The 12418-nt window shown below is 51.6% G+C and overlaps 1 protein-coding gene across 1 annotated transcript in view; it reads right to left on the bottom strand.

Annotated features, from left to right (window-relative positions):
- The window catches only part of LOC101529813 (calmodulin-binding transcription activator 1), a 439149-nt gene that overhangs the window by 333374 nt on the left and 93357 nt on the right, over positions 1–12418 (bottom strand). The window contains exon 2 of the mRNA XM_058674694.1: positions 1288–1423. Within this exon, the coding sequence (XP_058530677.1) occupies positions 1288–1407 (120 nt within the window). The 5' untranslated portion in view covers positions 1408–1423. The remainder of the gene's footprint in view (positions 1–1287; positions 1424–12418) is intronic.

Raw genomic sequence — 12418 nt, 5'->3', positions numbered from 1 at the left:
GTCAGTGCCCCTGGGGGCTCCCTCCCTGCGGCCTCTCTCCTTTTGCTCCATCATGGAGGACAAAGGCCATCTCTGCCATAGCCAAGCCTGCCTCCTGTGGACAGTGGCTAATGGATTTCCACAGTGTCGGCCCCGGCCTCCTGGCTGGGCCTGGAGCTGCCTGTTTGCGTAATCTGCGTGTTAATGTTCCGTGCAGCCAATTAGACCATGCTGTGCCGATGCCGAGTGCAGGAGAGTGCGAGGAACGGGAATTTCTCGGATCGGGGCTTTGCTTTGTTCATCATTGTAAAGCAGTGCTATTATGCATTTTTTTTTAAAAAAAACCTCATAAAGCAAAAGTTATTTCTCTCTGTGGGGTAATAGACAAGAAGCCATTTGATGCTATTTTTAACAGTCATCAAAGCACATGATCAGTACACAATAAACCGTGACGACAAAGTCACAGCACATTAGCATGGAAGGGCGACCCCCAGAGTGGAAGTAGGCGACCCTCCCTGCTGGACACCTCAAGGTGCCAGGATGTCTCCCTCCAGCCACGGGGAGAAAGATGGGCCTCTGGGATCCTGGTGTCCCCCTGCAGCCCGAGTCACCTTCCTCACGAGGTGAGTGCACTCCAACTCCCAGGCTGAGGACCCACCGCCAGTCCTCGCCCTCTCCTTCTATGGCTGGCCGAGAGACACTGCCCCCCAATGCTCGTGGAGACAGGAGTGAGGGCTGTCCATGCTGAGGGACCCTGGGGATTGGAATGACAGCTGGGAACCCAGCATGCACCCCATCTTCTCCCAGGGGCCCAGAGCCAGAGCTTGCACCAGGCCCCAGACGTGTCTGCAGCCCCAGCCCTTAGAGAACCTCACACACCTTGTGACTCGCCCCACCCCTGCGCGGTCCCCATCAGCTTCAACCTCTGTGGAAGTGACACACAGGAGGGGACGGAGGGAGTGAACCTGGCCTGGGGAGCAGGGGAGTCCACAGAGGCCTGCAGGGCACTGGCAAGGACACTTTGTTGCACCACCTCCCCGCTTCCTGGCACCTGCAGGCCCTTCTGCATCAAGCACAGCAACCTTGCAAGACCGCATCTGTGCACCACAGGCACTCGGAGAGCAAGAGGGGCTTCGTGACACCCCGTTCCATAGGAAACTGCAGGGGCGCAGAGTAGACAAAGCCAGACAACCAGGACCCCAGGAACCAGCCACCCTGCCCGTGGCGCCCCAGGACTCTGCGGCGATGCCATCCTCCATTGGACCCGGAAGCTGACTGGCGGGCTGGGAGACGCTCGCCTGCTCTTACCTCAACTCCCTGGACCTTGAGTTTCATGTGGTCCTCGCGAGTCGTCTTCCCGTCTTTCCTCTTCTTCCAGCAGTACCCATCTTTCCTGTACTTCACTTTCTTCCTGTTGTAGAGGATCATCGAGCCATTCTGGGGTCTGTGAGTGACAAACAAGCACGTTAACAAGAGGCCCGAACAGAAGGAAGATTGATGGAGGGGGGTGCGGTGGGACCAGTGTGCGTCTCTACCGAAAAAGCAATGCTCTACGTTTGCTGGGACGCAATTTTTCACCTTTTATTGCTGCTCTCTGGATTAGCCATGTTTTATGGCCAGCCAAAATTTGCTTGCGGATTTGGTACCTAATGAATTAAATGTGTCAATGACAGGCTTAGAAAACATCCCCTTAGTGATTTCTACAAACTGATTAGGATATACAGCGTGGGGGCCTGAGCCCGGCACGGAAAGTAGGCAAAGCTGAGTGAGAGAGAGACAGAGAGAGAGAAAGCAAAAAGAGCCCGGGGCCTCGCGGCAGCTGGCAATATCTTATCTCACGTAGAAGGATTTTCCACACATCTTTTAATCCATCACCCGGCATTAGGAAATAAATAAGTTGAACGCAGACGGCAGATGACTATGTTAAGAACAGACCAATGGAAGAGCCGGTCGCCAGGGCCAAATACTTTTGATTCATTGCCTGTGTTTAGATGATGGCTGGATACAAAAGAGCGTCCACAGCCCTTCTTGTCCAGCAAGCTAAGTACCTGCTTCTTCCCCATTTGGGTTTCAGCTGTCAGAGGCCTCGGATACAGCCGGGAAAATTCATCTATCCAGTCCCCAGGCTGAGCATCTTAGGAAAATTGTTTCCTGCTTGCTAAAGGCTACAGGGAACGAGAGGATGGCCATTCTTCCACCATTTACAAAAGAACAAACCACTAGAACCTTGGGCTTGTTTTTGTTTTTCCCAGAAAGGAGGCCTGCAGCAGCCAGGGAAAGCAGAGCGTTCTGATCTGCACATTTGTAGTTGCAGTGCACACTTCTGGAATACCAAGGAGACCAAAAAAACAGGGCCTTCTGGCCGCTGAGGACAAGTGCAAGGCAAAGGTGCTGCAAGCTCAGCAAATGCCTTGCAGGGAGACCCCTGGCAGCCAGTAGCATGCGGTGAAGGCCAGCTCTGGGCACAGGGAAAGCCAGGGACTCTTCACCTACGAGGCTGGCAGACCTCATCCTAGGGAGGTGAGAGAGAGCGCTCAGTACAAATAAGGCCACACTGGGAGGCTTCCATGATGCCGGGTGTGCAAGCATACGCCAGCCCTCCTCCCACGGCGGCCGGGGCCTCCAGCCACCACCCCCTCCATCCTCTGAACAATAGGCCATTTCACCATGGGACTCAGGACACTGGCTGTTGATGACTCAACACTGAACTGTCTGGAGGAGCAAAGCCAACGGGCCAGGATGACTGCAGCTCATTGTCCCCGCCCCACCCAGGGCGAGGTCACTGGGCTGCAGAGCAGTGACTAAACAGCGGTTCTGTTGGAAATCAGATTTGGACGATGCCAGCACTTCATTGTCTCCTGGGCATAGTGCAGGTGGTGTGTGTCAACACTGCTTTCTCCCCATGTCCGCTGTGACTGGAGCAATTGGGGAATGGCCCTGCATGGTGTCACATTGCTGTCATTGATGCTGTCAGCACGGCGCTCACTAGGTGGCACAAAACGCCCCCTGGTTCACTCCCATCTCCATATGGCAGGGGGCTGGGGGAGGGGGCACAGCAGAACGCCTCCCCCAAGCTTCAGAGTATGTCCAGCCCCCCCAATCTCCAAACAACCCCTCGGGAACGCTCAAGGTCCAACTGATGGGCTCCGAGCCCACCTTGTTTTCCCCAGAGAGGAGTGAAGACCTCATGAGAGTGTTGCAAAACACTCCTGGCCCAAGAAGAGGCCCCAGAGAACCTCAGGGAAACCCTCAGAGACCCTACAGCAGCAGGATGGAGGGACATCAAGGAAGAAACCTGGAGCCCAGGGAACTTCATCCCAAACAGGGAGACTGTGGACCAGGCGACCCTTGTATCCAACCTGTGAGGCTCACAGCAACAGAGCGAAGCTAGCAGGATGGATGGCGCTTACCAGGCGTTACTATAGCAAAGCAGCCGCAGTGGGGCTAAGACCTGGATGGACAGGCAGGGATGTGACCACAGATGCCATAGATAATGCAAAGAAAAAGATGGAAATTATAGATATCTTCTAAAGGACAAAGAGCAGTAAGTTTTGATGAATAGAAAGACATGTCTTGGTAAGGAAGAGTTAAGATTCCAAAACCATCCATCTTCTTCGACTTAATTTGCAGATGTGTTCAGTGACAGCAAGACTACCATCAGGATTGGTTTTTGGGTCTAGAAAACTTGCCTTGTGTTCAATTGAAAGGAAGAAATGCCACAGAGAGTCAGGAAAATCCATCTGAAGAGAACGAGGTATAAGAACTATCAATACCATCAGCTATTAACACAGCCAGAAATCTTTAATATTCACCTATTCATCTGAAGGCAGAGCTACAGAGAGAGTGAATCATCATCCATAAGTTCACTCCTAAAATGGCCACAGTGGCCGAGACAGAGCCAGGGTGAAGCCAGGAGCTTCAAGCTGTAGCCCAAGGGCTTGGATCACCCTCTGCTGCTCTCTCCCAGGCCATTAGCAGGCAGCTGGATCAGAAGTGGAGCAGCTGGGACTTGAACCCAGACCATACGGGATGCTAAGGCAGCAGCTTTAACTGCTGCACCTCTGTATTTTAAAAGGATGAAACTGACGCGCGAGTAACTGGAACAATGGAACAGAATGGAAACCCCAGAAATGTTCCCACCCCAGGTACAAATATCACAAACACAGTGAAGGAGGAGCGGGAGGGGTCACAAGGAGTCCCTGGATCAACACAGGATGGGAGATGAGGTTGGATCTATCCCTCGTCTTCCCACGGGGCCAGACATTTTACTGTAATAAATGTATTTGTGCATACTCTGGGGGAAAAAACAGGTGAATCTCTCTGTAGCTTGAAAATAGAGTGGACGTTCCCTCCATGATTTAAAACCCAGCCAACAGCATGTGACAGTCAGTATGACCACGCAAACACTAAACTGCCAGGCTCTCCTCCAATACGGCCACTCCATACTGCACCCTGGCTAGAGGTACCCTGGGCTCCCAACTGCCTGCAGCCCCGTCCTTACTCACCAGCACGGCCCTGTTTCCTGTCCTGGTGGGCGTGTGCAGGGGATTTCATTTGCATTTCCCTAATGACTAATGATGTTGAGCATCTTCTCATGTCCTTATTAGCTATTCACATCGTTTCTTTGTGCACTGTTGAGTTGACTCTTCTGCCCATTTTCAATTGGGTTGTTCATCTCCTCATTTTTGAGTTGAATGAGATTTTTATGTATCATCTGGATACAAGTCCTTTCTTGGACATAACATTTGCAAATAGTTTACCTCCTTCCATATCTTGTTTTTTCTCATCTTAAATATTTAAACGTGTATTTATTTATTTATTTGAAAAGCAGAGCTATTAGAAGAGGGAGACAGAGAGAGAAAGAAAGAGAATATTCTGTAGCAGAAGCCTGGAATTCCACGCAGGGCTCCATGTGGGTGCAGGGACCCAAGCACCTGGGCCATCTTGCACTGTTCTTGCAGGTGCATTAGTAGGGGCTGGGTCACAAGTGATGCACCTGGGATTCAAGCAGCACTGCAATATGGGATGCTGCCTTTGTAGACTGTGGCTTACTCCCCTGTGCTACTACATTGGCTCCTGGGTTTGCTTTATGATTTTCTTCATAATTCGACTTATCCATTTGTGTTTTTAGGATTGTGTTAAGACTGTTTTTGCCTAACTTAGGGACACAAAAACCTTCTCTATGTTTTCTTTTAGAGTTTTAGATTTTTGGCTCAGGCTCCATCTGTGACCCATCTGTGTACAGTGTGAGCTGAGGGTCTTGTGGATATCCAATTGTCCCAGCACTGCTTGCTCACCAAGAGACGGTTAGCCATGCTTCTCCCTCCCCCACATGCACTGGTATGTCCATCCCCCTGGACTGCTTTTCTGGGTTTTAATGCCACAGTGAGTTAAGCCATGACTTAAGATGCCTGCATCCTATAATGGAGGACCAGTCTGAGCCCCAGTTTCTCCACTTGCATTCCAGCTTCTTCCTGACATTCCTAGGAAGGCAGTGGGTGATGTCCCAAGTAGCAGACCTGGATGGAGTTCCTGGCCTCTGGCTCTGGCCTGGTCCAGTTCTGACTGCCGTTCACTCACTGACTGCTCACGGCCGTCAGAACTGGACCAGTTCACTCACTGGAGCAGTCAGTGAGTGAACCAATGTGTGCAAGGTATTTCTCTCTCTCCTTCCCTGTCGCCTTGTCTTTCAAATAAATAAATAACTCTTTAAAAATAATAAAAAAAATTCGGGCCCGGCGGCGTGGCCTAGCGGCTAAAGTCCTTGCCTTGAAAGCCCCGGGATCCCATATGGGCGCCAGTTCTAATCCCGGTAGCTCCACTTCCCATCCAGCTCCCTGCTTGTGGCCTGGGAAAGCAGTTGAGGACGGCCCAATGCATTGGGACCCTGCATCCGTGAGGGAGACCCGGAGGAGGTTCCAGGTTCCCGGCATCGGATCGGCGCGCACCAGCCGTTGCGGCTCACTTGGGGAGTGAATCATCGGATGGAAGATCTTCCTCTCTGTTTCTCCTCCTCTCTATATATCCGACTTTGTAATAAACTGAACAAATCTTAAAAAAATAATAATAATAAAACTAAATTAAGCATAAGCATGCACCTGTTTTTGGAGTTCGTGTTCTAGTCCATGGTCTGTCCTTATGCCAATGCTACAGTGTAGCATGGATCCCCAAACACTATTCTTCTTTTTGAGAACTGTATACAGTATAAGATCTGCTTGGCAAGTTTTTGGGAGGAGGGGTGTATAAACCCAGCTGGTATTTTCCTAGGTGTTACGTTGGATATAGAAGTCATATCATTCCTGGGCCCGGCGGCGTGGCCTAGCGGCTAAAGTCCTCGCCTTGAAAGCCCCGGGATCCCATATGGGTGCCGGTTCTAATCCCGGCAGCTCCACTTCCCATCCAGCTCCCTGCTTGTGGCCTGGGAAAGCAGTTGAGGACGGCCCAATGCATTGGGACACTGCACCCGCGTGGGAGACCTGGAAGAGGTTCCTGGTTCCCGGCATCGGATCGGCGCGCACCCGCCTGTTGCGGCTCACTTGGGGAGTGAAACATCGGATGGAAGATCTTCCTCTCTGTCTCTCCTCCTCTCTGTATATCCGGCTTTCCAATAATAATAAAATCTTTAAAAAAAAAAAAAAAAGAAGTCATATCATTCCCACCATAACAACATTGAGCCTTTAGTTACAGAGCACAGAAGTTCTTTCCATGGAGATCAATCTTAACCCCAGCAAGACTCATAGTCTCTAGTATACAGGTTTTACAATTCAGAAATTAAGTCCATCCCAGGTTTTTAAACTCTTGATGATGCTATCATGCATAGAATTGCTTTCTTTAATTTCACTTTGGATTGTTCATTCTTACTGTATTGAAATACAATTAACTTTCGCATATTGAACTTGCCTCCTGTGACCTTGCTAAACTAATAAAAAACATAAGTAATTAACTAATAAGTAATATATAGCACATAATAAAAATACTACCTCTAATAATATTTTTGTAGATGTTTTAGGATATTTTATATATATGTGTGTGTACGCATACATAGATAGTCATGCCATCTGAGTAAAAGGCAGGTTTCATTCTGCCTTTCATTTCAGGGTACCCTTTGCTTCTTTTTCTTGCTTTATTGCATTGGGTGGGACCTCCAGCACAAGAGTGAACAGAGCTGGGAGCACACTTTGCCTCACTCCTGCTTTTAGGGGAAGCACATTCAGCTTCCAGCCACACGTGTGATGCCATCTACATCAAAGATGTCAACTAGTGTGAAAAGAACTGAAGAGTCAACTTGAAGGATCCCCAGGAAAACAAAGACGGGACCATGGAAATACTGGCGGCTAAGACACAGTGAACATCCTTACACCTCTGGGTGCATGATGAATCCTAACACACACACTAACATAACCAGGAGTGTGTGTTGCTGGAGGAGCCCTAAACATTATTTTGGAAACAAACAAAAAAAGTGGGAAAAAAAAGAATTGTGGGGGAGAATCAGGCATTTACCTAATCTCCCCTTACAAACTAGTTCTAGGGAGTGTTGAAGGAGAAATACAAGTTCTCCTTTTTTCAAAAAAAAAATGACTGACTTATTGAAAGGCACAGTTATGGAGGGAAATAGTCATAGAGAGAGATTCTCCATCCACTGGTCCACTCCCCAAATGGCTACAGCAGCTGGGGGTGGGCCAGGCTGAAGGCAGGAGCCTGGAACTCCATCTGGCTCCTGCACGTAGGTGGCAGAAGCCTTGGGCATCCTCTGCTGCTTTCCCAGGCGCATTAGCAGGGAGCTGGACTGGGAGTGGGGCAGCTGGGACTCAAAGCGGCACCATAGAAGATGCTGGCATTGCAGGTGGCACCTTTACCTCTTACGCCACAATGTTGGTTCTGGGAGTTCTCTATAGCAGGACTCCAACCAATAGAAGAAAGGGAAGTGAAAAAATGGAAATAGCACCATCTTGGAATCCCCAGTGAGTTCATGCATTGTTGGTGACGATGACCGATGATGGTGACCTAACAGAAGAGGCAACCAAAGGTGTGACGGAAGCACACCTTCCCACAGCCACAACTAGAAGACATGCAAATTACACAGACCTCTCGACCTAACCACCACAAGGGACAGCACCATGAGGATGGGGTCAGCAAAACCCAGAGGTGTGGCCAAGTTCATAGGACCAAGACCTAGCTTCTTCAGTGAGCTCTCCAAGCAGGAAGGATATACCATGGTGGTGCACCGGCGTTCTTTATGGGAGGCCTCCTGCGTCAGGGGGATTCGCTAAAATACTTACTGGTGAGATGGCACGGTGTCTAAGATAAGGGTGGGAGCATGGGTTTGCATGGATGGAGCAAGAATGGCCACGGTGGGAGTGGATGATGGCAGAGGGAAGACTATCCCACGAGCCTGTCCACATCCAAAGATGCTCTAACTTTCCCATAACACTCATGTTCAGTAACAACACAATTGAGAGATTTGGAATGAGATAAGATGACATCTGAAGTCCCAGGCTCGGCTTTTTATGGACTGTGTGACCCTGGACAAATTGCTGGGTCCCTCTGATGTAGTGGACGCATATATGCAAGACACACAGTCCCTGCTCCTCATGCCTCATAGCCAGCACAGACTTGTGGCATACCGTGGGGTGCGGCTGGGAAACCCAACCAGGAGAGGGACCCACACGCTTCCCCAGTGTCTTAGGGGAAAGAGGATGATCACAAGCCACAGTGAGGAGAGCAGGGGTGCTTCTGGAGAGATTTCGTGTGTGAATGTTGGATAGAAACACATGCATCTGAGACTAGGTGAGCCCTACAGAGAAGCATAGATGCTCCCTAAACAGGCGTGGTCACGCCCTTCCTCCTGGAACCCGCTTCCTCTGTCACTCAGTCAACTGTGAAGATAATAGAGTCTGTGGGCTGGAGGAGGCAGGAGCATTTCCTCCTGACCTGGCCTGGCACCAGTGGGTTTGGGCAACAAGTTCCTGCCCCAGGGGATCCCTCAGATCGGCCCCTGTGGCATCCCCATAGGCACCCACACATGCTTAGAGCACAGCCTCTCATCAGAGCCCATCTCCAAAGCCGGAGAAGGCCAGGTCAGCTGCAACGTGGACCAGCCCCAAACTGCCGCAGGTCCTTGCCTTCCCTCCACTCCTTGTCCCCTCTCTGAAACCACACAGGCCTGCATGGACGGAAGTGCAATCAGTGCAGTTCTGACTGCCCCCAGGTTCTGACCCCAAGCATAAAACAGGCCCCTGTGATGAGGCCTGCCCCCCAGTGTCCTGGAGCGGAGGGCACCAATCCTGAGGCCAGTGGTAAATCTCCATTCCAGTGGGCAGTTAGAAAATGGGAAATGCCACCCTTAATTGCAGCAGGCATATTTTATGTCCCCATAATGTTCCTTCTGATCTTTCCAACACAAAATAGCCCGATTTAAATGCACCGTCAGACAACCATGGCACCTGTCGTGTGCCCTGAAGAGCTGGCGTTTGTGAAGCCCACACTTGGTGCCAGGCATGGGATGGAGCCCCTTATTCCCTTAACGTGTTGGGGCTACTTTCATTATAGCTGTGGTATTGTCACCCAGAACACAGAAGGGGGTTCCAGGGCCATGCAGTTGGCAAGGGCTGAGCCAGAAATCAACCAGCCTGGACCCCTTCCTGGTGTCTTGCTACATATGATCGCCCGTCAGAGTCACAGAACCCCAGGTGCTCCCAGGGCTTACGGGAACCAGTGTGTCATGGCAAGATGGGTGAGCCTGACTTACACGGCGCCTGGGGAACTTCCTTGTGCTGTGAAGGGGAATGTGGTGTGGTGGAGCAGCAGCTCTTCCTCGCTTATCTCCTTCCCACACAGGCCTGGTGGGGCTGGAACTGACAGCTGGTGCCCAGCGAGACTGACAGAGTGCCAAACGGAGCCCCAAGGAACCTGTGCTGTGGCCCGGGTCTCCTGGGAGGGCACAGGCTTATCAGGCTGAGCCTGTTGCCTTTTGAAGATGTACCCGTGGGGTCTTCAGGTTCTAAGCTTGGATGAGAGGGCAGGCAAGTTGTTCTGGACAGCTCAGCACCCTTGTCCCTGACCCCTGGCCAGGCCTGGCCCCTCTGAGATATTTGTGGAACGGTAAGGAAGGAAGGACTGCAGGGACCTGGTCCGAGCTACAATCTGCCAGCTATGGAAACCAATTGCTTTGCATAATAAATTCCAGCTGCAGCCATAGACATAATCAGGACAGGGAGAAGGTACAAACAATTTGCGTTATATGATTAGCTCCTTGTTGGGCGGGCCAGCCCCAGCTCCTGTTCATTAAAATGAGGGCAAATTGAAAAATCATTAATGAGGCTTTCTTATCAGAGCCCAAGTAGCTGCCTAGCCCTCAGAGCCCCCAGGAAGCCAGGAGGCCTCCTGACTGTGCTGCTCTCCCCATCCTAGGACTGGCAGGTGCAGCAAGCCAGAGCCCCTGAGGGCTTCCTCACATGCTTTCATTGTCCTGAGTGACAGCAGGGACAGGTGGTGGCCGGTGCTGTGAAGTGCTAGCCACCAGCAGCAAAGGAGGCTGGGACAGCCAAAGAGGTAGACGACCCGTCCTCCCCACCCCTGGCCCTGGGTATCCCCAGAGTCCCACCTCCAGGATCCAGATGTCCTTCAGGGGACTGGGCAGCAGGGTGTGGCAGGCAGCATGGGAGGGCCACCAGAGTGTAGAGGCAGGAGTCAATTTTTCCTTCCCAAGGATCATTACACGTGGGCCATCAGCCACAGTTTTGTCTGTATAAATTGTTGCTGGAGGTTACAGGGAAAAGCAGAGGAGACCCATATGGACAGACGGTAATGACCAGGAGTCGATCCGGAGCGGGTCTGCAGGGACTCATTAAGGTCTCCTGCCCGACAGCTCCCCAGGGCTCAGCTTGAGAATCTGTTATGACACCCCGTGATTTATTCCGTTAATATTTACTGAGCAGCTATCATGGCCGGCCCTCGCGTGGGGTGCTCCGGGCGCTGCAGCCCTTACTCCACAGCTCTGGTTCTTTGAGGGTGGCTGTGGGGGAGGCAGGATTCAGCACCCTCCCTGTGCAGGCCTGGAGCTGGGAGACAGACCCACAGGAGAGAGCAAGCACATATGTGGGTGCAACAGCACCCACTTTTTTGCGGGGGGAGGATAGCGAGGCCACCTGAGGGCCTTTCCCAGGACACAACATCTGGGCAGAAGCCAAGTCCAAGGCAATCTCACCATGGACAGCTCCCAGGACCAAGGTGTGGCTGAAGGGCAGCTTCCTGGCCAGGCCTGAATGACAAAGGCCTGAATAACAAAGGCTTCCGGTTTTTTATTCTAAATACAAGGTGAGGTGCCTGTGAGCCGGGATCTGAGGCCACATGTGTGGCAAAGGGGGCACCACTTTGGCAGCTAAGAGGAGGTCCAGGGAGCCTGTGGGGTCCTGGAGAGGCTTTACCTAATTGGAGCAGAGAGCCTTTGCACCCATACACTCCCAAAAAGAATAAAGGCCAACAGGAAGAGAAAGGAGAGGAACCTTCCAGAGAGATCAGCCTCCCCAAGGGGCTCGCCTGGGGCGGGGGGGACTTCTGCTTTTCCTCCCCCAGGGGCTCGCCTGGGGGACTTGCAGTACCTCTGGGACTTCTGCTCCTCCCCCTAGGGGCAGGGGAGCGGGTGGCCACTTAGACCAGCAGCTGTCTCTGCCCCCTCCCCCTGTCATGCCTTGTAGACAGCAGGTAAGCACCTGTGGGCTGAGTGCTTAAAAAGCAACAAGGAGGCAGGTCAGGGGGTTTCCATGCTGCAGGAGAGGGACACCTTCCACATCAGCTGCCCAGTGCTGCCCAGGCCATCCAGTGCTGCTCAGGCTGTGGAAGCCCCAGCCCAGGAGGACACAGAGCGTCGCAGTGTCAGGCTCACGTCTGAACCCACAGCTCAGGTCCATGCCTGCTCAGTGGAACCTGGGACTGCCATAGCCCCTCACCTTTCCGATCCCAACACCGATGTTTAATTAATAATCCAGCATAAATCTGGGAGAAAATGGATGTGTCATCTGCTAGCAGGAAGGACTAAATATCTCAATGCTATGGTCAGCTGAAGTTGTCACTTATCATTAGCATGTGGTGCAAGGCAAGCTTCCCACGCTCTGCCAGGAGCTTGCGAGACAATGAATCTCTGGGAATTAGCTTCTGGTCCAATTATTCCTGTTTTCCCCCCACCTACCTCGGAGATAAATTCTGTGTCTGTGGGAGGAAGGGAAAAAAAGAAGAAAAGGAGGAGGAGGCTAGTTCTTCTCCTTCCTGGTTGAAATCAATTTTTCTCAAGGAGACAAGGCAATATTCGTTTTGTGAGAAGGGAATACGGTCGTACACTAAAGGCCAATAAACGGAGCCGCTCTGATGAGAACTCCCTCAAATCAAACGCAGGGGACCCTCCTAATGGGCTTTGTTCTCCTTTTCCATAATCCATAACTAT

This window comes from Ochotona princeps, chromosome 2 (assembly GCF_030435755.1).
Source record: "Ochotona princeps isolate mOchPri1 chromosome 2, mOchPri1.hap1, whole genome shotgun sequence".
Taxonomy (NCBI): Eukaryota; Metazoa; Chordata; class Mammalia; order Lagomorpha; family Ochotonidae; genus Ochotona; species Ochotona princeps.
This window is presented reverse-complemented; position numbering and strand designations above follow the sequence as displayed.